This window comes from Xyrauchen texanus, chromosome 30 (assembly GCF_025860055.1).
Source record: "Xyrauchen texanus isolate HMW12.3.18 chromosome 30, RBS_HiC_50CHRs, whole genome shotgun sequence".
NCBI classification, from domain to species: domain Eukaryota; kingdom Metazoa; phylum Chordata; class Actinopteri; order Cypriniformes; family Catostomidae; genus Xyrauchen; species Xyrauchen texanus.
In genome coordinates this window covers 38,786,470-38,814,320 of record NC_068305.1, presented here as the reverse complement: position 1 = coordinate 38,814,320, position 27,851 = coordinate 38,786,470, and the positions used below count along the sequence as shown (strand labels likewise).

At 37.9% G+C, this 27,851-nt stretch overlaps 1 protein-coding gene across 1 annotated transcript in view; it reads right to left on the bottom strand.

The window, feature by feature from the left end:
• Positions 1 to 1,820: 1,820 nt before the first annotated feature.
• Positions 1,821 to 27,851, bottom strand: part of cd109 (CD109 molecule) — a 29,892-nt gene continuing 3,861 nt past the window's right edge. Inside the window, exons 7-33 of the mRNA XM_052098533.1 lie at positions 27,718 to 27,799; positions 26,979 to 27,072; positions 26,419 to 26,554; positions 26,145 to 26,254; positions 25,428 to 25,706; positions 23,099 to 23,197; positions 22,953 to 23,015; positions 21,532 to 21,708; positions 20,529 to 20,681; positions 19,931 to 20,020; positions 19,727 to 19,796; positions 17,396 to 17,501; positions 16,964 to 17,078; positions 16,746 to 16,859; positions 15,937 to 16,155; positions 14,284 to 14,425; positions 14,001 to 14,177; positions 13,840 to 13,921; positions 13,465 to 13,693; positions 12,241 to 12,412; positions 11,503 to 11,684; positions 7,804 to 7,962; positions 5,586 to 5,651; positions 2,954 to 3,090; positions 2,664 to 2,820; positions 2,409 to 2,511; positions 1,821 to 2,011 (exon numbers count right to left, since the gene is read on the bottom strand). Of these exons, the coding sequence (XP_051954493.1) occupies positions 1,821 to 2,011; positions 2,409 to 2,511; positions 2,664 to 2,820; positions 2,954 to 3,090; positions 5,586 to 5,651; positions 7,804 to 7,962; positions 11,503 to 11,684; positions 12,241 to 12,412; positions 13,465 to 13,693; positions 13,840 to 13,921; positions 14,001 to 14,177; positions 14,284 to 14,425; positions 15,937 to 16,155; positions 16,746 to 16,859; positions 16,964 to 17,078; positions 17,396 to 17,501; positions 19,727 to 19,796; positions 19,931 to 20,020; positions 20,529 to 20,681; positions 21,532 to 21,708; positions 22,953 to 23,015; positions 23,099 to 23,197; positions 25,428 to 25,706; positions 26,145 to 26,254; positions 26,419 to 26,554; positions 26,979 to 27,072; positions 27,718 to 27,799 (3,704 nt within the window). The remainder of the gene's footprint in view (positions 2,012 to 2,408; positions 2,512 to 2,663; positions 2,821 to 2,953; positions 3,091 to 5,585; positions 5,652 to 7,803; positions 7,963 to 11,502; positions 11,685 to 12,240; positions 12,413 to 13,464; positions 13,694 to 13,839; positions 13,922 to 14,000; positions 14,178 to 14,283; positions 14,426 to 15,936; positions 16,156 to 16,745; positions 16,860 to 16,963; positions 17,079 to 17,395; positions 17,502 to 19,726; positions 19,797 to 19,930; positions 20,021 to 20,528; positions 20,682 to 21,531; positions 21,709 to 22,952; positions 23,016 to 23,098; positions 23,198 to 25,427; positions 25,707 to 26,144; positions 26,255 to 26,418; positions 26,555 to 26,978; positions 27,073 to 27,717; positions 27,800 to 27,851) is intronic.

The following is a 27,851-nucleotide window of genomic DNA, read 5'->3' as shown; positions in this document are numbered from 1 at the left end:
AGCTTATTCGGCCTGTTTCGCGGCCGGCCCGCCCGGTTCTCCCGATGCCCACCGTTAATCATATATGATGACCATGCGTCGGCCCACCGGGGTATATTGTGGTTACGGTTTTTAAAAGTTAAAAAACATGTTTGTTCTTTTGAATAAATTTCAACATCTGTGGGTCATTTCGCTTCATTTTAAGTTTTGTCATATTTTATTTTATTATCACTGTACAATACGGTTCTATTCATTAACATTAGTGCATTTATTGCTATATATTTACTGTGCATTTTCACGTTGAGATACATTTATTCACCCAAAAGCTGGAAATATTTTGCTTTCAGAGGCTTTATATGGAGTTAGAATGAAAATAAGGTGCATTTCCAACTGTTCTGAGACCAGTGCAGACAGACAGCACACTGGAGGTTAAGTCATTCACTAAATAGGGATCAAGGGAGCATTATATAACTTTCTATGCAGCTAAGTGCATTCACTCCTAAAATCTGACCAAAAGTTCAGTTTCAGGCTGCAGATGATGTTTGGATCACTCAACATGTTTGACAGACATGGGACAATCATAATCAGTACATAGATTCAGAGTTTATAATGGAAATTTTATAATGCATTTTATTTAAAATAATAATTGGCCAATTGCTGGCCAATACATTTAATCAGAATTATTTATTCAGCTATATAGAAAATCAGCTGTAATATCTATAACATCTAAAAAAACATGAATAACCAACACTACTGGACACAAACTATTTGATGAATATATATATATATATATATATTAGGTGCTACTAGTTACAAATCAAAAAGGGAGATAAAAAATGCAGGTCTCAAGAGGTTAAGGTTAAATAAATGGTCATATTGATTCTTAAATATTGTGGTAATGCTATATAATGTATTTTATGACTGCATATTGCAATGTTCGGATGTCTCCAAGCCACCTAACAAGGAACTTTCCAAAAATGATGGCTTATATGAAGGTTGTATACATTTTAGAAATAAAGGTTCATCAAATAATGTTAATTAAATTTCCTTATGATGGTAAGTATTTGATAAATGTTACAATGTTAGGAGAAAACGTTCTTTGTACAACATTGCATGAACATGCTTTCAACAATTCATTGCTAACTGCAAGCTATACACAAATAGGGTCAAGGGTCAACTCTTCAGTCATCAGTGCATTAATCTTGTCTTCATCTCACAGTGTAATGATTTGAGCACTCGTGTGTTTGTAAAACAGTTATTCATAAACATGTTTGTTCGTAAAACCGTTTTATGTAAATTGTCGTACATGCGTTTGTAAAGCGATTCGTATGGAAAACAAATAATTTGCAAAAACATAATTGTAAATGGTCACATTCATGCATTTGTATTTGTTTGCAAACCATTTTTGTGTAAGTGGTTGCATTCATGTGTTCGTAAAACCATGCTTTGATCTAGTCTTAGGTTAATCTACAAAATCATGCATTTGTAAAACCATGGTAAATGGTCTGCACTTATATAGCGCCTTTTTAACCTTAGCGGTATTCAAAGTGCTTTACACTGTGACTCATTCACCCATTCACACACACATTCATACACCAATGGTGGCAGAGCTGGCATGCAAGGCGCTAACCTGCCATTGGGAGCAACTTGGGGTTCAGTGTCTTGCCCAAGGACACTTTGGCATGTGGAGTCGTGTGGGCCGGGATTCAAACCACCAACCCTGCAATTGGCAGCCGACCCGCTCTACCACCTGAACCAAGATTGACGTCCATTGTATGGGAATTTGAAGTTATGTCAACTTGTAAATCTGATCTCAGACCTGTGTAAAGGGAAAACGTTGATTAGATTGACAGGAGGATGAGGAGTGCTGTGGTCACGCACAGCGTCAGAAGTTGATTTCGGTTGAATGAAGGTGTTCCATCCTCCACCGGGACGTCTTGAGACCCACACTGAGAGCAATCCGACCCGCAAAGAGAACATACAGACATGTCCCTTCTTCTCTCTGATGTGTAGGACCGCACAGTCTTTCGTCCTGCGAAGGACAAGGGAATGGAATTTAAACAACTCCACAGCTCATAAATACACAAGTTTTAATAGAAGATTGCAAGTGCTTTTATAAAATGATAAGCTTCACATTTCTGCCTTTAAACCCTCCAAATATTGGCCCCATTCACTTCCATTGTAAATGCCTCACTGTAACCTCGATCTTTGCATTTTTTAAAGATAAGGAAGGATGCATCACAATACATTTTGTGGTAATCAACTTTATGCCACAAATGCTGTCAACTGAGCTTAACTTGTATTGAACCCGGAATATTCCATTAAGTAAAATTAAAATGTATATCAATAATTTTTCTGACTGTAGAGTACATTAATAACGATCGTTTTAATGGCTTTGTAATGCAAAAAAAGTACTTAAAAGGTCTTACGGGGCTCATAGTAGTCATAGATCATAACCACTGCATTCTGAACATTGGCCACCTTGAAGTCCAGAATAGTGGGTATTTCAACGCACCTTTCAGATGTGGTGACCTGTGATGAGGGAGGAGATGATAACAACTAAAGGTAGACCAATATATCGTTTTTACCGATTAATCGTTTCTTTTATATATATATTTATTTATTTATAATGTTTTGTTTTTGGTTGATCTATCCATTTAAATATGTAGCAAAGAGTAACCCACTGTGTTTAAGTAAAGTATAACTCGTCCTAGAGGCGTCTCTATTCTTCTGACCACATCGTCTGTGTGGATGGCGTCTTGGGCCAAGCCGAAGCCAGTGAGTAAACCCACGTCCAGTATGGCCATTCCTGTCTGATAGAGGCCTTGGTCCTCCTTCAGGCTTAAAGAAACAGAATTAAAAGATGCCTAAAAGTACATTTCAAACCAATACTAATGTTTTGATGACTTTTTCTGGAACTGGTAAAATCATTTGGCAAAGGACTTATTTTAACTGCAAAAATGTGCCCACCTACCTGAAACAAATGTAAAGGTTAACACGGAACGTGTCATTGTCCAACACGTCTACATACAAATAAAATGCATCATCTGTGTATACGTCGCGACGTCTGAGTGACGTTCTCTGGTTGTTCACGTGGTAGAATACAGTAAGCTGATAAAGAGATAAATAGAAATAAATAATAATTAGCATTAGTGTATGTATATATATATATATATATATATATATATATATATATATATATATATATATATATATATTACACACACTCATTCTTTATTGTAATTTCTTTTCACATTTTAGAATAATAGTAAAATCATCAAAACTATGGAATAACTCTGGGAACTCTGGGAATTATGTTGTGACTAAACACAATCAAAATACAGTTGCTAGCAGCAATTAACAGGGTTCAAGCGGTTTAAGGCCTTTACACACATGTGTAAAAAGTTATTAGTTTTATTTAGCAAGCATGTAACCACCTAGATCATAGATGGAAAAGACAATTTACAGTAAAAACAGGTAATTTAGTATGGAAATCTATGGTTTTTAAAGCTTTTTAACAGTTATAGCGCCATCTATTGTCCAATCTCCATACACTTAGAATTATATGTTGCATGTGCTCACCTATTTTCGTGAAGTTTTGACTTTTCTTCAAGGATTTATAGGCTTTTGAGTATATTTTGCCACGCCCATTTTTTAAATTACTCTGTTATAACTATCCAAAGGGTAAATTTCAAATATGTTTTGATAACTATTGACGTAGAGAGTCCAAAGAATAGAAATGCATTAGTTTTATTGAGTTTGAGCTAAAAACCTAGGACTAGTTCGCAAAAGTATGTTTTTTACATAATCGTGAATATTTAATGAACGATTTGTTTGACAGCAGTGCTACTTGAGGCAAAGTTGTTCAGAATGAGGAGATCTAAGATACAATATGCATATTGTGTCTATGTGTGAAAGTCAGCATGATTACTGAGGCATAAAACTCGTTAGAGCCACTCAGTGTCCGATTTCTTTCAAATTTCTAACAGATGTCTAGGGCCAGGAGTCAAACAAGCCCACCGAGTTTTGTGCCTATCGGCCTCCGTTAACCTTGTCTAATAGGTGCTCAAATTTCACTGGCCAATGGCGGCCATGTTTTTTTAGATACGCCAATGTCCTCATAGACAGTCATGGCACCTTGGACAAAGACACTGGATTAACCTCATACATAAGCATACCAAGTTTGGTGAAGATATCTCATTTTCTTCAAGAGTTATAGCCATTTACGTAAAATTGGCCACTCCTACTTCCGATGTTTTCGCATACCGTAGCCATCTCGAGTTGAAAGTTCAAACTTTTTTTGATAACTTTTGATAATGAGACTCAATAGAATTGTTTGCCACTGGTTTGGTCCCGATCGGATCTAAACCTACGACTAGTTCGCAAAAGTAGGTTATATAAAAAATCCAAGATGGCGGAATATTTTTATAGACGGAAATTAAATCGGAGATATACGTTTTGTTTGGTTTGAGCAAAGCATTCCAATGATATAAAGCACTTGAGTCTACGACACGTTTTTGATCGCTGCAGCGCCCCCTATTGACCGATTTGGTCCAGTCTGTGTTTCTGAGTAGTGAGCAATACTACTACCATCTGACCAAGTTTCAAGTCTCTAGGCCTTATGGTACGCTCTGCCTGATCAGTTTTATGGCGGAATAATAATAATAATAATAATAAATATCTTAGCAAAAACAATAGGTTTCTAGCACTTCATGCTTGAACCCCTAATAAATCAAAACTGTGTTATATTTTAGCATCTTCAAAGTAGTCACCCTTTGCCTAGATTTTGCCTAGACATGTACTCTTGACATTTTCACCCTGGGATGCTTTTAAACAGTACTGAAGGAGTTCCCATCTATGTTGGGCACATATTGGCTGCTTTCCTTTATTATTTGGTCCAAGTCATCAATTTCATAAACTTATATTTTTGTATAACATTTTATTTTTATAATAAAATAAATCAATATGGTGGCGCAATTATATTTTTGTCTACAAAACTAATTTCAAACATTTAAGCATACGCCTTCAGATCAAAAGATTTTTAAGATCATGAGAAACATTTCAGTCAAGTGTTTCAAAACTTTTGACCGGTCTAGCGAATAGATCGTGTTTTCTTTTGAGAATCTTGTGCAGAACAATGTTTTGGAAAGACTTTGGTGAGGCTTCACAAAGCAGCTCAAGATGTTGTTGATGTCTGACTGACGAGGAAAACAGTGTCTGGAGACAGTTTACTGCATGGCGAGCAATCAAAGGTGTAATTACACATTCTGAAGAGAGAGAGAGAGAGAGAGAGAAAGGGGGGATCCGATGTGATGAAAATGGAATATTTTTCTCATTACGTCTCTTTTTACCTTTATGAGGGTTTGGGTTATTATCCACAGCTACAGTTGTAATACCTCTCTACTTGGCAGCTCTGGGACAGAGAATATAGCTAAATCCTGCTAAATTCTTCTGTTCATGCAAACATTTAAAAGATGTACATTATAATAATGCCATGTGATATAATGCTGAACTTGTATTGCAATATTTAACCTGTATTGCCAGTTTGCAATGGCATGATAATACACCTTTTGGTTGCATGGCCTGCATTATAGATTTGAACATACCTGAAAGAGAGCAAAGCCTTTCCCCTCTGCCACCACCTGAATGTGAACCGAGTCCTCTGCCACGATCTATAGAGGGAAACACAACAATAGCAAGCTTCTATTATCTTGAAGAATTACTGTTTCATTTTGAAGCTGTCAGCTAATTGAGCCTGAGGTGACCTCAGAGGAAAATGTTGTTGTTTAGTGAAATATGATTTAAGTGATGTTTGAAGAAAACAAAGAAAATTCAAGGTAATTATCACTTGTGAGCAGAATATTTTTACCATACGTCATTTCCAATCATGCAGTAATTTAGACAAATTATGCAAAAAAGTGTGAGAATTTTATTTAATTTTGTGTATTTAGGATGCATAAAATGATAGCAATGAAATTGGGCATTTCATTTAAATTTATAAAAAAAAAAAAAAAAAAAAAGTCATTTCCACCAGCGTCATTTCCAGCACAGAATTGTATTAACCCTTCCTTGAATTTACGGGTCAATTTGACCCTTTAGAATTTTTAACACTGATTTACATCAACTTAACTTTAAATTTTCGGCCTAAAACCGCACATCTTCCACAGAGGTGATCTGAACCTGGAAATGTCTTTTTTTTATTATTTCATGTTTTGTACACAAAGCTCCAAAAAACGTCCCTACTTTACATTTACATTTATGCATTTGGCAGACACTTTTATCCAAAGCGACTTACAGTGCACTTATTACAGGAACAATCCCCATGGAGCAACCTGGAGTTAAGTGCCTTGCTCAAGGACACAATGGTGGTGGCTGTGGGACTCGAACCAGCGTCCTTCTGATTACCAGATTACCAGTTATGTGCTTAGACCACTACACCACCACCACTCCTTAATAATAATACTGTTGGCTCTCTCTCTCTCTCTCTCTCTCTCTCTCTCTCTCTCTCTCTCTCTCTCTCTCTCTCTCTCTCTCTCTCTCTCTCTCTCTCTCTCTCTCTCTCTCTCTCTCTCTCTCTCTCTCCTCTATTGGTCTAAAATCATTCGTCTAGGTGCCAGTTAACACTAAAGCTAAAAATATATTTATTCTCTATCACCTTCTAATCCAATATACAGTTCTGAAAGGCAGAGGGCGCCCCAGCGCAGCTTAAAAAAGCTAGTTAAAAAAGCTTCAAAAGCTTGTAATAAAGGCTCTGTTTGCTCGATCTCCCTACTTTAAGTCTTAGATCATTCCACTAGATGGCAGCAAACACTAGAATTTTTTTCTATCACTTTCCATCACAACATACACATCTGAAAATGGGGGGCGCCCCAACATGGTTTGTGACTCTGCCCATAGACATCCAGTCTTTTTTGGGAAGCCCCGCCCTTCCCCCATATTTTGTGGAATATCTCAGCCTGAATGGACAAATGTGATCTTGGTGTCATTGGAAAGCCCTGAACCTCAGGTTTGCAATGATGTATAACATTTTATCATGAGTAGTTAGGAACATATTCAAACGATTATTTGTTTATAATGCTTTTATTGCTGAACTGCACTTTTTTATGGGCATGTGAGACACAACAGTGGATTATATACCCAGACAAGCTGAGAGAAAAGTAACAATAGACTAATTTTGTAGAAAACAACCTAACGTAAGAGATGATATACTGAAATTTTGAGTTTGAGTGTTCTTATAATAACATTTTGACCTTTTGTACAATTTTATTGTGAGGCTCAAAAAAGACGATATCTATGGGTGGAGTTGGGGCTCCCCCTGCCTTTCAGATCTGTATATTGTAAGAGAAGGTGATAGAGGAAAATAAAATGTTTTCTAATGTTAGCTGGCACCAAGACGAATGAATTAAGACCAAAAGTAGAGAGATAGACCAAACAGAGCCTTTATTACAAGCTTTTGAATTTGAATATAAAGAAGGGGTCAATTCAATTTTTAACAGGTTTTTAATCTCTAGAAATTCACAGGGATAAAAGTTCCTATAGTTGAAGATTTCAGGTCTAGATTAGATATAAGACCTAGGTCCCTATGGGATTTCTGCACCCGTTTTATCATCTAGCAGGGGAAAATCACAAGTCTGATCACTTACAAAAGTAATTGCACACTTCTCATGAACAAGATGTACGATTTAAGGAATCATTCATGTCCGTGGCACAAACAGGGCAAGTCGAGTTCAAATGCAAATGTTCAAATGCCTGACCCTAAGAATGAACAACAATAATAAGGATGCTTGCAAATTGAACACAGATCTAGAGTTGTTATATACTAACATGAATGTCTTGGTTCTGGTGCAGCAGGTAATTGGATCTGTCTATGCTGAATATGGCCACTGTGCCGGTGGGGTTGTTGACTGTGATGGTGAGATCCATGTCCTCGGCACTGTTGAACGTGGCATACACCGACAGAGCCTGAAGCGCCACTACTGTATCCTGACAAAAAGCACAGACAGAGCACAGACAATAAAATGATAGAGCTTCAGAACTAGAGGTGCAAATCTAAGCAGCTGAAAAGGTAAGTCATTTCACAGGCAGAGCTTTTTAAACATGACAAAGGCAAACATTATGACGTAATACATCCATTTAAAGATATCAAGAGGGCTTTTTTAAAATAAGAGGACATCTCTCATTTGACCTAGATGGCCTTTCACACATCTTGATTTCCCATTGAAACATTCACCTGCCCACATCTTCACCTCTCTGAATCAATGTGTCAATTTTTTATCATTCACAGGCAACGTGAAGTCATGTGACATCTGACAATAATGTAACGTTACTGTTTCAAATGTTTCTCGTGTTTCACTGTTTCACTTACATGACATTTTTTAACATGTAAAGTATCAGTAAGTATTCCGTTCAGAACATAGTCCCTCTGCATTATTTTTTGTTGATGCTATTTACACACTTCACCTTTAAAACACTGCCGCTACAAAAATATTAGTCACGGGAAAACTCACTGGTTAATGTCACTATTTAGGGCAGAACGACTTGGACATAAAAATCCTATTGCGATTCCTTTGAAAAATATTGCGATTTGAACTGCGATACAATATAAATATTCTTCTTGTAAAAACCTTGTGAGTCCCTTTTAACAATATTGAATCATGGTTTGTTCATGCTCTAATGCAGATGGAAATACTGTTCCAGAAAGGGCGCTCACACTTGAGTCCTCTTAAAAGAATCAAACTAAACAAATACAAAAGTGGAACAAAAAAAGTATTTGCATTAACACTGTCCGCGGTGTACTTTTTTTTGTATCTATGAGTCTCAGCCAACTTTTCATCATAATTTTTTGGAATCCAGTCAACTTTAATATTTTATTATTGTAATATAATACTAAATATTAACAATAATGATAATAATTAGCCTATTACTATTATTTGTAGTCAGGGACTAAAAACTGTTTAAGGAATGAAAACCATTTTTTTGCAGAATGTTACCGAAAACGGGAACAAAGTGATTTTCAATTGTTCCGGAGTGACAAAAATATTTTTAAATGCTGGTAACCGGTTATTTCCGTTCTGATAATTTTTTCATGAAACCAAAGGCCAAAGCGCTTATCTCGGTACATTTTTTGAACTACACCACTTCATGTTGCCTGTTAAAATGAAACACGTGTTTGATCCTGAAGAAAACTGCTGCATCACACATTTCTTTGCCTAACTTCCTGTTGTGGATGTCCCATTCTGTGAATGAAGACCTTTTTAACAACTATGTATAATTACTACATAGAAATGCATGGTTAAACAGATACAATAAATGCATTATTAGAGATAAAAAGTACATTTCTTAGTTGTTTCATACTGTGTTTTCTTCACTGAATTATTGTTAGATATGATCCATTAATACAGATTTAATGCTACCGGGGTTTGACTGAGAAGCAGATCTGTAATCAAAACGTATTAATACTTAACTGTTAATTAACTGTGTGCTCGTTAACATTTCTATGCTGATAAATTCACCACATAAGGAAAAAATGTATTAGCTTATTTTGGCGAAGCAAGTGTCTTATTTTGGGCTTGTTTTGCCAGACCCGGCTACTTGTTTCTCTAATGAGATCTGGCAACACTGCAATTGGTATTTCACCCACCTGTTAAAATTGCAGAGTACTGTCATTTTAAAAAGAACGTTATTAACCCGTTCTTATATTTTGTTCTAACTGGTTACCATTTGGAAAGGAGGCTGTGGAACTTCAGAACCAGAATGAAAAATACAGTTTTTGCTCAGAACAAACCAAAATTAAAAACAGTTCGTTTTAGTCCCTGTTTGTAGGAATAGTAGTAGTAGTAACAGTAGTATTAGTATTAAACAATAGTAATGTATTTCTGAAATAATTTCTTAACTTGCATGTGGCATTGCTATGCAGTCCGGTTAAACCCCCAATCTTTTATTTTGGCAGAAAACTGAAGAACAAAATGTAATTATATTATATTAATTGACAACATTTAATGCAGTGAAATGCTCTCATCTCCCCTATTGTACACAAAAACATGGTGTCATGGGGTTATTTTAGATTTAAACAGTAACTTGCAATTGCAATTGAAATATGCAATTGAAGTGAATCTGGAGGACTGTGTGCAAGTTAGCACACCGAACCGAACTCAAGCGCACATCTGTCGCAAAGCCACGAGATAAAATCATATGTATCGAGCACAGAACAGCTTTGAAACCGCTGAAAACACTAACATAAGCCTCATGCATGCCAAGAGTATGTGCACTTAAGAAAGCACTACACACTACAGACAGAGCTGCGGACATATTGCAGCACAGCAGGCAGAGCATTCAGACTATTTATTTATGTATTTATTTAAATCAGAACCCATCACTATTTGATAATCACAATAGGTCATAATGTGATTTCGATTTTATTTCGATTAATAGTTCAGCCCTATTTGCTTAGTGAAGCAGACTCCCTCTCCGTTTTAAAAAAAGACTCAACCTTTTCATGAGCACTTGACCATACACTCATAATATAAAAATATACAAATAAATAAATACATTTTGTTGCTGTCTAATCTTTGTCTTGACTAGTACTTTCTCATACTGTCTCCTTAAGATGAATACTCATGTTGTATACTTCCTCATTTTGTCGCTTTGGATAAAAACATCTGCTAAATTAATAAATGTAAGTGTAGTCAACTAGAAAACCATCCTGACCAATTCTTAATAAAAAAACAAAAAAGATTATTATTTCTAAAAATTCAGCCTTTCTGTCCCATTTAAACAGACTTCATCTCATGTGAGTGGAGCTTCTCCCCATGTCTGAATATGCACACTGCCCTTCTATACAGTGTGCCAAAAGCAGTATGTCAATAGAGCAGTACGTCTAAAATCTCAGTAGGTGAAAATACCCAAATTACCTACTACATCTGAAAGGGTTCTGAAGTGCACATAAACTGGACTCTTTACTATACCATAATGTCACGGAAGCTGGCATGACGTCATTTTCAAAATGCTGGATTTAAAAACATGATGGGAAACCTTGAGTCGGGTTGCTCTTTTCAACTATAATATTCCAAGAAAGCTTTCTCGTGGTTAACAACCAGATTAAATTATGTCCACAGTTGAGTGGTGGTGGTATAGTGGTCTAAAGCACATAACTGGTAAACTGGTAATCAGAAGGTTGCTGGTTCGAGCCCCACAGCCACCACCATTGTGTCCTTGAGCAAGGCACTTAACTCCAGGTTGCTCTGGGGGGATTGTCCCTGTAATAAGGGCTCTGTAAGTTGCTTTGGATAAAAGCGTATGCCAAAATGCATAAATGTAAATGTAATGTTACTACATAATATATTTGGGTCACAGGACAATTCTCACATTCTCGGATGAAGTATGTCTGGGAATGTATTCATACTCCTCACCTGCATACTTAAAGAACTTAGTTTATTAAAAGCTGAGTAGTGCGTTCTTCACCAAATGCAGTACATACTCACACAGTATCCAAATTCAGACGCAGATAGAGTTTAATGTTTCTACCTGAGTGGATCCATATCCACCAAGATGATTCCTCTGTTGGCACAGCCACTTCATCAGACTGAAACCTTCATCCATTTTTGCCTGTCTGTGCAAGGACAACAGTACATAAGCAGAAATCTCGATGTCTGCTGAGCGAGGTGGCCAGGAATCTAACAGGCCGGTGCTCCAAAATGGCACTCCATCTGAAAGACACATAATGCAGGTTAGACTGCTGCTTTTAAGGAAAATTCACTCAAGAATTAACATTTTATCATTGTGTAACGGGAGCCAGCTGGTAAATAGCTGTGCAGTGTGTAAACCTCACTCTCCTGACCTCAAGAGATGCACTAGTGACTGATGCTAGAGACTGTAGCCTTTAGCCTCCTTGTTAGAGCACCCGCCTCCCACGCCGGAGACGCCATTCGAGTCCCGTTCGGAGTGGGGCGAGCAGGACCAGTTACAATTGTTACTCACCCTCATGTTGTTCTAAACCCGAGTGACTTTTTTTCTTCTGTGGACACAAAAGGATATGTAACAGAATGTTACTCTGAGTCACCATTCCCTTTTTATTGAATGGGAAAAAGATGCAATTAAAGTGAATGGTGACTGAGGCTAACATACTGCCAAACACCTCCTTTTGTATTCCACGGGACAAAGGAAGTCATTCAGGTTTGGAACAATCCATATAATGAAAATTGAATTCCAGGACTAGAATGGTATTGACTCTTTCCTAATATATAAACTCCAGAGGATATTTACTCCTAATCAGCGCTCTGTTCATCATCTCTGTGAGGGCAGATGGAGCAGCGGTGCTGTTGGCCAGTGACAGCGCATACGTGACCAGACATAGACTGTAGTTACTGGAGACGCCCTGAGCCAGTCGAGATGTCATGAAACTCAAAGCAGATGACACACTCCCTTCATATGTACTCTAACAAGAGAAAAATACACACAATTAATATTTTATTAAGTGACCAATCAATCAATCAATCAATCAATCTATCTATCTATCTATCTATCTATCTATCTATCTATCTATCTATCTATCTATCTATCTATCTATCTATCTATCTATTTGTCTGTCTATCTGTCTATCTATCTGTCTGTCTGTCTGTCTATCTATCTATCTATCTATGTCTGTCTGTCTGTCTGTCTATCTATTTGTTTGTTTGACTCTGTCTTTCTGTCTGTCTGCCTGTCTATTTACCTCTGTCTGTCTGTCTGTCTATCTATCTATTTGTCTATCTATTTGTCTGTCTATCTATCTACCTATCTATCTATCTATCTATGTCTGTCTATCTATTTGTCTGTCTGTCTGTCTGTCTATCTATTTGTTTGTCTGACTCTGTCTATCTGCCTGTCTATTTACCTCTGTCTGTCTGTCTATCTATCTATCTATCTATCTATTTGTCTGTCTATCTGTCTGTCTGTCTATCTACCTATCTATCTATCTATCTATGTCTGTCTATCTATTTGTCTGTCTGTCTATCTATTTGTTTGTTTGACTCTGTCTTTCTGTCTGTCTGCCTGTCTATTTACCTCTGTCTGTCTATCTGTTAATCTATTTGTCTGTCTGTCTGTCTGTCTATCTATCTATGTCTGTCTATCTATTTGTCTGTCTGTCTGTCTATCTATTTGTTTGTCTGACTCTGTCTATCTGTCTGTCTGCCTGTCTATTTACCTCTGTCTGTCTGTCTATCTATCTATCTATCTATCTATCTGTCTGTCTGTCTGTCTGTCTATCTATCTGTCTGTCTGTATATCTATTTGTCTATTTGTCTGTCTAATTATCTCTGTCTGTCTATCTCTCTCTCTCTCTCTCTCTCTGTCTGTCTGTTTATCAGTCTGTCTGTCTGTTATCTATTTGCCTGTCTGTCTGTATTTCTATCTGTAAATTTGTGATGATTTGTGAATTTGCAGTTCAGCAAAATATCAGAATGATTCAAATAAATATCTGTCAGTCATTTATCAAACTGCACTCACTCTGTATTCAGCATCCTCTAGAAGTGCTATGAGGACGTATGCAGTGAGTGAAACTGATCCATCCAAACCTCCCTGAAGTTCTGTATGGATGACCTGACCCGGCTCTCGGAACGACCCGTCAGGCTTCTGCTGAGTCACAAGCCAATCAGCTGTCCTCTGCATAACCATTGGGTCAATGGAGAGGAAGCTCTGAGCCTGGAGAAAACATCTCAACACGAACGCTGATAACCTTATTACAACAAAACACACCACACAAACAACCCACAATCACTTATACACTACATCTGTGTTTGATTTTATTGCTGAATTAGTTTTGGTTGAACTACCCCTTTTATCACGTGCATATAATTTGATTTGATATTTATGTGTGTATACCATGTGCTGCCAGAGTAATCACTGTCTCCAAAAGCACTGAATGAGCCATCAAACCTCTGATAGGACAGCTCACGCTCATAAGCTGCAATTAAACAGAAAAGATGTGTTAAAAGACAAAGAGGTCTGCTATGTGTCTCTGGACTACATGTCAAAACTCACACCTTGCATTACGTAGCTCATCGCCCTGCTCCTGGTCTGTTCTTCGGCCTGTCCTGTGCTCCTCAGATACTGGAGAACATAAATATTTGGAGCAAAATGGATCATGTTTTGCTCGCCACAACCATAAGGCATCTGAATGAGGGAGTCCAGGTTGCCCATGGATGGGCCCAGAATGTCACCTTCACATTCATACAAACACAAAATAGGGAAGGGGTTTTTTTTTAGATTTTTGCCTTGAATTTGCTAAAGCGGTGTAATTATAATCAGAAATCAGAGTGGACATACCAACAGCATACACAGTGGCTCTCTGACTGCCAGATACCACATCTGCAGGAAAACTGAACTCCATCGCTCTAGACAGCGTTCTCTCCTTCAGTAAATACTCCAGAAACAACGTTTGAGTGAACGACTGCTCCATTCCTTCTGGCTGAAGAGAACATTATCCACAAAAAGATTTAAGATGGACTTTCCATTTTCCCAGGCATCTTTCATTTGACATTTCAATGGTCATCACTCCATTTCTAAGCCAAACATTCTGCTCTACGAAGCTAGTGTACGTTTAAGACTAGATACGTAATTGGGAGAATATGATGAACAACCTGACAAGAACATGCCTTACGTCACATTTTACTTCAAAATCAAAAGGAAATTATCAATTATATCTTGCATTAAAAAATTAAGCCTATATTATGATTTTTAAGATTTTCTTTAGCATTGTGTCATTAATTTAATCACAATTAATCACCCACAATTTTTATTACTATAATGTACAAAATGTATAGTAATATTAATAGCGCAATTAATCATGTCACCAAAACGTAATGTGGGGTGCTTCTCAGACGAAAGGCTTTTTCCTTCCTACACCAGTCATTCTGAGGCTGTAACAAATGAGGCTTGGCTCCTCCTCAGCATTCACCACTATGAATGAGACGGTCTAGTAAGTTCGTATGGCTACGTCTTATTTGTTTCCGCCTCCGAGGTAGTGATGTGGAGAAAGCCACCAGGAGGGTGCAGACCCATTTAATTTGTTTTCCGGTATTTTCATAAAAAAAAAAAAAAATGGAAAAAGGATTATGGGTGGATTACACAGCGACCTAAAAAGAGTATGTTTATGACATGACGCAACCAAAGTGAGACGCTCCAAAAGCATCCGTCTGACGCATGTGAACATTGACGCTTCCTTAGAAAAGCCCTTTGTATATATTACATTTTAAATAAAAATATTCTTCCAATTTGGAATGCCCAATTCCCACTATCAGTAGGACCTCGTGGTGATGCGGTTACTCACCTCAATCTGGGTGGCAGAGAACAAGTCTCAGTTGCCTCCGTTTCTGAGAACGTCAATCCGCGCATCTTATCACGTGATTCGTTCTGCATGACCCCGCGGAGACTCACAGCATGTGGAGACTCATGCTACTCTCCGCGATCCACGCACAACTTACCACACGCCCCATTGAGAGCGAGAACCACTAATCAGGACCACGAGGAGGTTACCCCATGTGACTCTACCCTCCCTAGCAACCGGGCCAATTTGGTTGCTTAGGAGACCTGGCTGGAGTCACTCAGCATGGTCTCCTAACTCGCAACTCCAGGGTGGTAGTCAGCGTCAATACTCGCTGAGCTACCCAGGCCCACTTAAAAGAGTTATTTATATTTTCTACTGTAATATTGTACAAAAATAATGTATTAAAATGATTAGCTAATAAGAATCATTCTTGACAATAATGTGAATAATAAAATATCTGCAAACAATTCTTAATTGTCATTAAAAAAATAATGGTACCGTGCAAAAAAGAAAAAAACGCATTTTTGCAAAATATAATTTCTAATTTTATTTTTAGATTTCTTTAGATATGACCAAGATGTATTTTATGAGACTAATTCATCCCCATAGTCTAATTAGACTTGTTTGTAATTGGTCTTTAGTCAGAAGTTCACCTTGACAAGAAGCGTTTGGTAGACAAAGTCTGAGCTGTAGATGGATGTAGCTTTCACAGAGATGGGTATCTCTCCCAGTGCAGTCGCTCTGATGGGGAACAAAATTGATGTAACATTCTGACCCAACACGGAGACTTTCCTCACATGAGCCAGATACATTTCTTCATTGTCAGCAGCCACAAACTCAAACATTTCACTCTCTGCAACAACAACCAATGCCTGTGATGAGGGGGGAAGAGAGCAAATAGTTACAGGTAACTAGTCTTTAACTTGATACTTTTATTTAAAGTGACAGTACACCTATTACAAGTTCAATACACCTTGATTAACCTGAGGTTCAAAGAACAATTCACCCAAAAATGAAATTTAATATGAGTCCATATGCCTCATGCACTACTTTGAAAGTGTTCTGAAGCCATATGCTTGTTTTGTGTGAGGAACAGACATTTCAGTCAATACAATTTCAGGAAACGTAAAATTTTCAGTGAATAATGACTTAAATTTGAGCCTGTTTCTAACACAAAGCTATCGTATAGTTTCTGAAGACTTAAAATAAAGCACGACTACTTTTGTGATAATTTTTGGTTTTATTTAGAGCTTCACTCTATGCTTTCAATGTATGGAAAAGAGTAGCTTGAACATTCTACAAAACATCTAATTGACGTAAATGATGTTTGGGTTATCTATTCCTTGAGCTCACATCCAAGTAGAGATACATTCTCAGAGGTTTTCTACTATCATTCAAGATGTTGATGTATTAGGATATTATTCCTGCATATAACTGACTATTTCACAAATACCAAATTCACCTCCAAATCCACATCAATATAGTTGAATAAATTGACTTCCAGCAGCAGCAGTTCTCCACGGATTAGAAATGCCGGGAGATTTAGAGAGAGGAAGAAATCCTTGAACACGGTCAGCTGGGAAAGACACTCGGTTTTAATAATTAGTATCTTTGGAACTCTGTTATTGATCCTGTATATACTGATAATCAGTTACAAATAAACTGTAAATGATGCATTACCTCTACAGGAGCGCTGATACCTAATCCAAGGTTCTCTGACATCACAATGCCAAAGGCCACCCAAGAGGTCAAGCTGTCTGGCACTGTGAACAGGAAAGAAGCCGAGGTGGAATCACTGTAACATGAACAAAACCCAGAGGAAAATGTTGATGGAGTTCAGTTAAATCTCATATTAAGAAGCAACATGAAGAATAATTTGATTGGCTGATTGTTGAGATCTCTTCTAAACTCTAAAAGAAACACACGAGAGATTACTGTGGTCTTTTTCTCAGGAGAAACATCTAAGAGGCAGGAGAAGTCTCCATTTGTTCTCAATTTAGTACCATTGTTATCTAGAACAATTGAGATGGTAAAGAGATTTTCTTTGTGATTTCTTGTCACCCTCTAACAAAATAGACAAATAGGTGGACTGACATATTTCCTCCCTTTTACCTCATATTAGCATCCATCCAGATCCATGTTTCAGGGAAGTGTTTTCTCTCTCGGGGGTTTGGAAAACCCCCATTCTCCTGCTGAGTCAGGAACAGTCCCTCCCCTGCTGTGGAACACATGAGCGTTAGTGAAAAAAAGATTAGATTATTAATTGCTCTAATAGACACAAACACTTGCCAAAAGCAACTTATTTGCTCTAGATTGTTAACCATCAATTTGCAAATAGGCGGTGATTTAACGGAAGAACCTAAAACAGTTTTGGAGGATTAAATTTGACAGGCTGCATAGTCTAATATTTCCTTTATTTAGGGATCACATAACGTAAAACTGAATTTTCCTTGTTCTTAAATAAAAAGAGTTTGAAACTCATTCCCCTGTCCACAGAGATTACTGAATAATATTTAGCATTTTGACATTATAAGTATTACAATTAGGCTAATTTTCCCCCAAGTGTCAGTAGGCTACTGTAATGACAAACAAATTCTCAATACTGAAATGCAAATATATATATATATATATATTATTTAGATTTTAAAGTACATTAAAAATATAAATTACAATTGTACGATTATTCGTGGTTGTACTTCTACAGAATTTATTTTATGATTTTTTTTTTTTTTTTTTTTTAAATGCAGGTTTAATTTTATATATTTTATTAAAACAAAATGTGTTTGGATTGAATGATTTTGTTTACTGCATTACAGTCATGAGAATGAGATTTATTCATTTATTTTATTTTCTTGGTAATGAGAAATTGGGGAGAATGTGTTTAATTTTCATGAAATTAATGTAAAAATGCAAACATATTAATGGTCCTAACAATAGGCTTGATTTTCCTTCTTTTTCATATTTATTTGTATTTTTTTCTGATTTGAGGGTCAATCATTTTTACACCTATTTGGCAACTTTGGCAACAGTGTGCACTGCCAATCATACCAGAGGTCATTTACATATTACAATTTTAAAGATACAGTAGCAAAAACACCTTTTATTCCAAGGGACAAAGATGGGAGTCAAAACTAAACTGCAACAATGGGCCAGAGGACTGCCTCCGATATGGGGATGCACGGCTGTCGTCCATTATAGGGTGGAGGAGTGGCCGAGGACCAAGCTACAGCGAATCAGAGAACCGGCAAGTAAGTGTTTCTCTCTCTCTCTCTCTTCTCTCACTGCTGCTCCGTGTTGGCCTTTCCCTCTCTTTTTTTTAAATGTTTTGTTAATTTGGCACGTCGCCTTTACGGCGTGTAGGTGCCACATTTGTTTTTTGTTTTCTTCCCCTTGTCCCCTCCCTCATCCAGATAGACGGGGATGACCTGCCGGCAGATGGGGCGGAAGGCACTCCCCTCCCCCAGGGAAGGGGGGGGGGGCATGTACGTCATGCCGGGGGCTCCCCGGCCTGAGAGAACAAGGGAGGTATGTGTCAGGGTGGAGGGCGGGCCGGGTCGTGATTCCACACCTAAAGCACATAACTGGTAATCAGGAGGTTGCTGGTTCGATCCCCACAGTCACCACCATTGTGTCCTTGAGCAAGACACTTAACTTCAAGTTGCTCCGGGGGGGATTGTCCCTGTAATAAGTGCACTGTAAGTCGCTTTGGTTAAGAGCGTAAACGTAAATGTAAATCTCTATGATCAATTTACGCTTGTGATGCTTTTGGGAAACACAGCACAGGTCAGTTTCATTGTATTTTGTAAAAAAATATTACACTTTCCAATAAATTTGAGCTTTTCTAGCCATTTTTCTTCATGACTTTTATTCATTCTGACTTTTGAAAATAACCTTCCAAGTGTGTACCTTGAAAAGAGACCACAAATATGCCTGTATTACAATGTACTGTATGGATGAACTTCAGCCATTGTATTTTCAGTATGTCCATTTTAGGATTGTGCTCAAAACAAGGGGGTGCAAGGAAACAGCTTAAAAAAATAAATGGTAAATGGTCTGCACTTATATAGCGCCTTTTTAACCTTAACGGTATTCAAAGTGCTTTACACTGTGACACATTCACCCATTCACACATTCACACATTCACATTCACACACCAATGGCAGCAGAGCTGCCATGCTAGGCACTAGCCTGCCATTGGGAGCAACTTGGGGTTCAGTGTCTTGCCCAAGGACACTTCGGCATGTGGAGTCATGTGGGCCAGGATTCCAACCACTAACCCTGCGATTAGTGGCCGACCCGCTCTACCACCTGAGCCACAGCCACCCCTAAAATAAAATCTTACAAAAGTGTACAAATAAATGGCTCTTTTAACGGATCATAAAGGCTAACAATTTTTTTTTGGGATGGAATTTCAATTTGACCAAATTCAGCCTTAAAACTTACGGAAAGTGGGAATCAATTGATTCGTCTCCTGATTCAGTCTGGCATCCGTAAGAACTGTGACACCGCACGTCTGCAGAATGAAACAAAATAAATGTAAACACGTTTTTGTGCTCTTATCTGTGTGCATACAAACGGACAAGAGATCCATGTACTGTGCCTGAGATTAAATTAAGGCATCGGATGACATTTGTGTATCTGATCTACCATGAATATAGAGTACGGATCTCCCAATTTCATGCCGCTGAAATCCGTCTGGGTCAGCGCGCTGCTGTATGCCATAAATTCCTCCAGCACCTACAAAACAACAACACAGAGCTCCTGTTTGCTGATCTTGATCATTAGTTTTATGGCTTCTTTTAGCATAACTTACATTAAATTAATAGGACAAACTGTTCCAAGGTCAGTGATTTGCCATTACAAATCTGCTATAGTTGTAAACAACAAAGCAAGCAAGACAATAGAGTCTGTACTATTAAAACCTGTTCACCTTGTTCTGGAAAACACTCTCTGTTTCTTTCTATTGTCCTGAACTGAAACTCGGGTGTGGTGTCTGTGTTTGGTTACATAGGAAAAGCAGCTTTAGTTATCATGTGATCCCTATTGAGGGGGAAATAATGGAAAACCAGGCCTAAACCTCAAAAGAGGCTTTCCCACATGTTAAAATTCGAAAACTTGAACGAGATAAGACATTAGGTGTGAAACTCGGGAAACAAAGGATCTTAAAATCCCTTTAGACTCCTGTGTTGTCCGGTGTTGATTATTCTGTCAAACGTGAATGGAGTAAAGACATGGTATAAATTACCATCTTCTCTGTGATGCCATTGTCTGTCTTGGAGTCCAGCGTTCCTTTGTCCACCACCAGAATTCCCACCAGAGATCCCGGCTCGGACACAAAGACGGAGAGAGACACAGAGTCCGCTGGTTCAGCCCGCTCCTGACTCCAGCTCAGAGATACCTGAATTAAAAAATAAAGTGATATCACGTGATACATTAATCATATGTATTCAACTAAATTTGGGGCTTGCTAATATTTCGCTTCCTAATGCAAATATTTTATATTCAATTTGGCATTACAATCTAGTTTAATTTTCACTATCTGACAGTGTGTCTATAGTTTTAGTTTTTTCAGTGTTTTCTAGTAACGTTCAGTTTAGTTTTAGTATTTTATGGTTGCCAAAGTTAAAGCGTTAATGATAGTGATATCACTTTATTATATAGTAATACACAAATTATGCAACAAATGCTGTCGACTGAGCTTAACTTGAATTGAACCTGAAATATTCCTTTAATAAAGACAGCAGATAACTTCAGGTTTCAAAATGTAAAATATACATTGTAACAAAAACTACAAGTACAATTAATTTGAGGTCATTTTAATTTATTTTGTGTTAAATGTGTCAGTGATTCAGTTTTTTCATTCACATTAGTTTTGACTTTTATTTCAGTTAATGGAAATGTTTTCATATTCACTGGTTGTGAAGGCGTTTTGAGCCAGTTTTAGGGCTTTGCTATGCTGATGCTAGGGTTTGCTGATTGGTTGCTACTTGCTAGGTCGGTAGACTGTCATACATTTTTTTATGATAGTAAAAAAAAGGAAGTAACCTCTGCGTTTCATTCCTAACAGCATCCTAGTGCCGTGAATAAATTCACAATATAGCACAGCCTCTCGTACCTCATTGCTTAATTACCTATTTTGAATAGATCAGTAAACCGAATCACATACGTCTCCACCTTGCTCTTGTTTTAACATAAATGTCTTTCATTTGTAAATGTTCTGCAATGTTACTGTTGTCCAGAACTCTTACAGTGTTTCTCAGGACTTGCATGAAAGTCACTTGTAGAGCATCATTCACAATCTCTCCATCTGGAAGTGTGTAGTACACCAGAACACAAGCTGATGGAGTCCAGGAGTGATCCGTACTCAAACTAAAGGAGGGGGACTCTAAAGTTCCAGCATCCACCACTTGACCACGGGACATCACCTACGAAACAGATATAATCCATAATAGGGTCAACAGACGTTTTTATCTAAGGAAAGCTGCCAAAATCATATGATCATTCTCAGAAAACCATGCCGTTTGTGTGTAAAATGTGTCCCCATGAATTACTGATAACTAACAACTTAATAAAACATTGATTTTTAAATAGTTTTCCCCCCCATTAGAATATTACAACATTTGTTTGTATCACAATATTTGCGTTTTCTCCTGAAAATTAGTATGTTCACATTTATCAGCAGTAAATTTGAATGGGTTACACACTGTATTGAATTAAAACTAAATTAAATTCGAAATAAATATAACGTCAACTGAAATTAAAACCGCATGCTTTCACTGTCTAAGTATTTTTTTCTAAAATGCTTAATGCATTTTCGGAAAGGCAGAATTTGTCTTTATCTCTGCTCTTTTGGCGCAACCACAATATCCTGTGACAAAAGTTCAACGTTGTTATGGGACATAAATCAAAAGCAGAAATTTTGACTGTAAGCAGTGTGGCATGGTGTTGCAATAATTGCAAGCTAAGGCTGTTTTTGACAGTTCTGCACTGTTCATCAACACCAAAATGCTTTTTAGAATATTTCTATTATATTACTGTATGTCAGTTTGTGAAAAAGCATAATAAAATGAAGTGACACTATCAGAATTTACTCAGTTATCTATTTAAATTTACGGTGCCTAGAGATGCACAACACAACAAAATTAGCGAAGCGAACAAAAGTAGAACATAATTCAAAGCACAACAAAAATTAGCCACAACAAAACGACATTAACAGTGGCAGTTCTGACTCAATGCAGGCGAGATCATGATTTTGTTCGATCTTAATTCCATTATGTTTTGTCTTAATTTGCGCTGTGCTGTGGTTTAATTACATTATGCTCAATTTTTCTGTTGTGGCTCATTTCCATTGTGTTATTGCTTATTTACATTGCGTTTTCAGCTTTTATTTGCTTTGCTAATTTTGTGTTATGCACTATATTCCAAGTTTACTGTGACACGGCTGAAATCATCTAGAACTTTAGGGTTAGCAATACCAGTAGCGACAACATTTATTTATTATCTGTTGGTACTATGCAACCCTGTAAAAACATATTTAGTAATGGAGGTAATAGTTTAAGTATCTTCCATTGTAAATCATAATTCACTAGCACAAATGGCACCATTTGCTGAGAATGACCACATACAAATTTTGAATAAAAACTTAATCCAAAAAAAAAAAAAAGCTTACAAGGTAGTAGAATTTGGTCAGGTGAACATTACTCTCCACAGTCAAATACAGCGGCTCTCCAACCTGCAATAGTCTCCCAGAAAGTTAGTGTCAAAATTAGTGACGAAATTGCTGCATGCTACACCATTCATAAACAGCACAAGTACCTGAGGCTCACTATCTCTGTGAAGTTGTATGTAGGATTTACTGGGTGAAGAATAGCTGCAGTACAGCTGAAGGCGTTTCACTGAGTCTTCAAACTGGGCCTGAAACAAACAGCAGGTGGCAGTGTTAAGAGAAGACAAGAATTAGCACTAGGCTGCATGCTTAATTGTATACTACTAATATGCAATAAAAGCACCTACTTGGCAGGTGATTGGAAGTACATATTTTTCAGTATATTGTAAAACAGTAGGACAGTATTAGGACATAGCTGCAAATCATAAAATTGTGTCTTGATACCGCAGACCAGTTACTGTTAGCATACTGTTAGCATCTAGCTACACTTTTACCTTATTAAGTCCATATTTTGCAATTTGTCAGATACATAATACATACAAAAAAAACACACACACACACACACAGCTTTAAAATACACATTTAAGTTAGGGCTGTGTATAATATATGTTGTAGAACAAAACAAAATGTCTCTCAAGTTATGTTACCCTTACAAAAAATCTAGAAGTCTGGCAAACAAACTGCTGATTTGCCACAAATATGCAACTTATTAATGTCACATGGAAATAAGCTTGGGATTCTCTGCAAATGTTTGCCAGAAGTTTGCAGATCTTCAATGGTAGTAGTGAACCTGCAGCAAACCTTCGGCATCAATGGACAATTTGCTGCAAGTTTGCCGCAAATCTCATCTGCATGTGAAAATAATCAATGGCGAATTTGTGGCAAGTTTTCTGGAAATTTGACATTAACTTTCGATTTTCAGGGTCAGGGTCAGACCTTCTTTTTCTCATGAATTGAAAAGCTCAAACCCTTTCCACAGACTGAGATGATGCATTTTCACCTTGTTTTAGCAGTGTTAATCTGGCAAACTTTAAACATTCTGGAAGTACGTTTATGCAGTTCGAGCACTTGACCAGCAGATTGCCAACATGTGTTCTGGTTGAAGCGGCGACAGAGTTACCTTAAAAAGTTTGTGCCATAAAAATTGATTTGTTATTATTGAGGTTTTAATAAATTCGACTTTACCTTACTTGCTCAGCAATATACCATTTAAAATGTTGACTTGAAACAGAAAACAGTTCATCTTCACACTAATGTTCGCATGTGGCATCGTTGAGAATGCAACGCAATGTGTTATGAATGTCTGACACATTTTGGAACGCAACTTCGCACAATCGAGCTTAAGTAGCTAGAAGTGTCTGTGCTCACATACTTGCGGAGAGTGTGTTTCGACCTGAAGGTGCGTACACACTGCCAGCGACATCGCGCGCGACAGCGACTCAATACCATTCATTTTCAATGCGAGCACAGCGACTTCCGGCGATACGAGCTGTCGCGACCGTTGGCGCTAGATGTGGGCGTGTCCAGCGACGCTACAAAGTTGAGAAAAGTTCAACTTTGGAGCGACTAACGGAAGCGACAGCCAATAGGAGAGACGATGGGAGAGCTCACGTGATCCTTCTCTCTTTCTCTCAGCTCCTGCAGTAACGGAAAGGTGGATGAAAGGCTAATTCTTGCTGTTAGAAATTAGTGTACGTAGCTTAAAGGTGTGTACGTAGCTTAAAGGTGTGTACACACTGCCAGCGACTTTGTCGCTGCAGGTCGCCAGTGGCTGGCGGTGAAGTCGCTAGTGGGTGTTCCCACTACTGGTTGCCTAGTAACGTTTATAAATGACATTCAAGGATGTCATTCCATTGCTGTTGACAGCCAATCTCTTTTCTTGCCACTAAAAACAAACATTTTGGAGGGAAAAGACTAAATATAAATGGAATCAGTACATAAAATGCTTTATATCAAAAATGAATGAGAAACAAGGCGTGCTATTTTCCATAGCGGCTGTTTATCTGCGGCGAAAATGCAAATGCAGGTCTGTCTGGGTCCATAAAATCCCCGCGATCTCAGATACGCCTTTCCACGCAGTATTTTTCTTAAAAATGTCCTTGTACGTGGGAAGAGACATATCATAGAGCACTGGAAAATTTCTAACAGCAAGAATTAGCCTTTCATCCATCTTTCCGTTACTGCAGGAGCTGAGAGAGAGAGAAGGATCACGTGAGCTCTCCCGTCTTCTCTCCTATTGGCTGTCGCTTCCGTAAGTCGCTCTTCATTTGAATAAAGTTGAACTTGTCTCAACTTTGTCGCGTCGCTGGACACGCCCACATCTAGTCGCCAACGGTCGCGACAGCTCGTGTCGCCGGAAGTCTGTTCTCTCATTGAAAATGAATGGTATGGAGTCGCTATCGCGCGCGATGTCGCTGGCAGTTTGTACGCACCTTTAATGTGTCGTATGATAGACGCAACACCTGGCAGTGTTCGTACCTCTATATCAAGTGTGGCAACATTTTCTGAGAGGTGGACCTGGAATGTCATCACTCCGTCAGCAGTTACAGGAAGCTGCATCTCCTCCACTGGAACATTGTAAATGGGAGCGAAGAAGCTTGAGGCAGGTGTTGTATTCAGCATGCGTGGCTCCAGGGATCCCTGTTCATCCCACCTCCATGTCCAGGGACTGAACTTGTGTTGGGTCACTGCCAGCCGCACACTCCTGCTCTGATCTTCTACAGTCAGGGGGCGGTCATCATAGGTGGATAACTTCAACTTGTAAAATAAAAATACAGATATTACATTTTCTGAAAGGAATATGAGCGGTGACTGCACATTCAAATGTCGGCGCCACATTGCAAGGGAGTTGCTATGCAGTTGCTAAGGTGTTCTGAGTGGCTTTTAACATGTTGCTATGTGGTTATTTGGGGCAGCTGGAAAGTTGCTTGGGTTTTGCTTGGAGGATGCTAGGGTGTGTTGGGTGGTTTCTAGGGTGTTTCTATGTGGTTGCTAAGGAGTTGCTCGGTGGTTCCCTATGGTGTTCTGAATAATCTAGTTTATTATCAAAACATTTATAAAAGCATAAACATCTTTATCTTCAGGTTTGAATGTATGAAACTTTTCAAATCTTTCTGGCATTAAATCTCAGAATCTGAAATATTAAACAATGCATTGAACAAAAGTCTGCAGTACAATGCATTAAAATGTCTTTACCTGAGCGGTAAAGGTCATGGAAGGTTTAATCATTTGTGCATGCTGCTGAAATTCTAGGTTATATTTATTCCTCACTATAGTAACTCTTGTGCTGCTGTTGTATGTTAATCCTACAGAGAGAGAAATTAGACACAAATTAAAATGCAACTTGTATCTACAGCATTTACCGTAACCTGAAAGTTCTTCTCAATTTGTATATTTACCAGTTGCATGCATGCATGTTCATATTATTTGTGTTTTAGGGCCGGCTAAGTATAGGGAAGTTAGAATGTACCTGTAGCATGTTCTGTGACGTTCACTGTAATGTCGATATATTCACCTGGCCCGGATCCATCATATAGATATGGGTAATCGAGAGACCGTTTGTAGATGTTGGGCACATAAAATGTGATATCAGCAGAGCCGTGAATCTATGCAGTAGAAAATATGACTGATTAACGGTTAATCCATTTAACATTTAAGGCGATGTTTGTAATTTTTCTGTGTTGAAACACTTTATAATACCACTTAATATGCAGAGTCAACTATAAGCGAGCCCCCCCCCCCCAATTTTAAATACTGTGACTCTGTGGTACTCATATAAATGTCATCTAAATAAAAATATAAAAGTTTGTTATCTCATATCAATGGCTTGAGTTTGGGGTGGGACTAATTGTTCGTCTGACCAATGGGGGTGGGCAGGGCTTATAGGAAACCTGTTTGAAAAAAGTCATTTTTTAGCGATTCCATTTGAGGATGGTAGTGATGCAGAAATTGCACACTTCAGCTTTAAATGAAACAGATGAGTAAAGAAGTTTAAATGAGTATAGATGTCTCTTCTGAAACAGTACTCACAGATTCTTCCTGTTTGTGATGTATATCTAGGCCGTGGAGACCGTAAAGATAGGATATGTTCATTGTCCCACTGACAGGCTTCCCGTAAAGATATCTGGGAAAAAAAGACTCTAAAAAATAAAATTTTCTCCTGACTAAGAATCATCAGGCCTCATTCATGAAACATGAGCAGAACTCATTTTTGTGTACATTTTTTGTAAAGCTGGTCTGACGTAAATTCTCAGATTCATGAAAGTTTTCGTATTTTCAAAATGTTATTTGGCTATAATTTTTTCAGCAGAAGTGCATGGCGTGAAAGGTTCATGGAAAGATGCAGTTTGCATTTGATTTTCTTGAGAGAAAAAAATACCCTCTAACATTTTAATTTGATATGAGCTCTATAATTTAGGTTCTATCATTTAGTATGGGCATCGCACACTGTCGTATAGCTTGCAAATCTGTAATATCTTACAAGCATTTCAACATAAATTTATTTGAAGATTTTTCCTGTTGCAAGTGGAGTATATCACTGTTACAGTCTTTGATTTACTCGAGAATTTTCACCAAAGATGCTGGCGATTCGCTACACTGAACCAGATAAGGTTAACGCTGGTGGACATCCTCCTGTTGGCATGAACAGCACACTTTTAACACTAAAGCTTCATGTCAAACCATTTCATTTTTATTGACCGTATAATTCTGTATATTTATTACATTTTCATGAATGAGGCCCATTGGACAAAGAAGGACAAACACTTACTTGGCAGTGACCGTCCCCATTAGTGTGTCTTCATGATGCAGGACAGAGGGGACGTCCAGCTTTACCTCAAATTTAGGAAGCACTGCAAACACATAATAAATATTAAAGATTGGAAACAAATCTGACATTGAAAG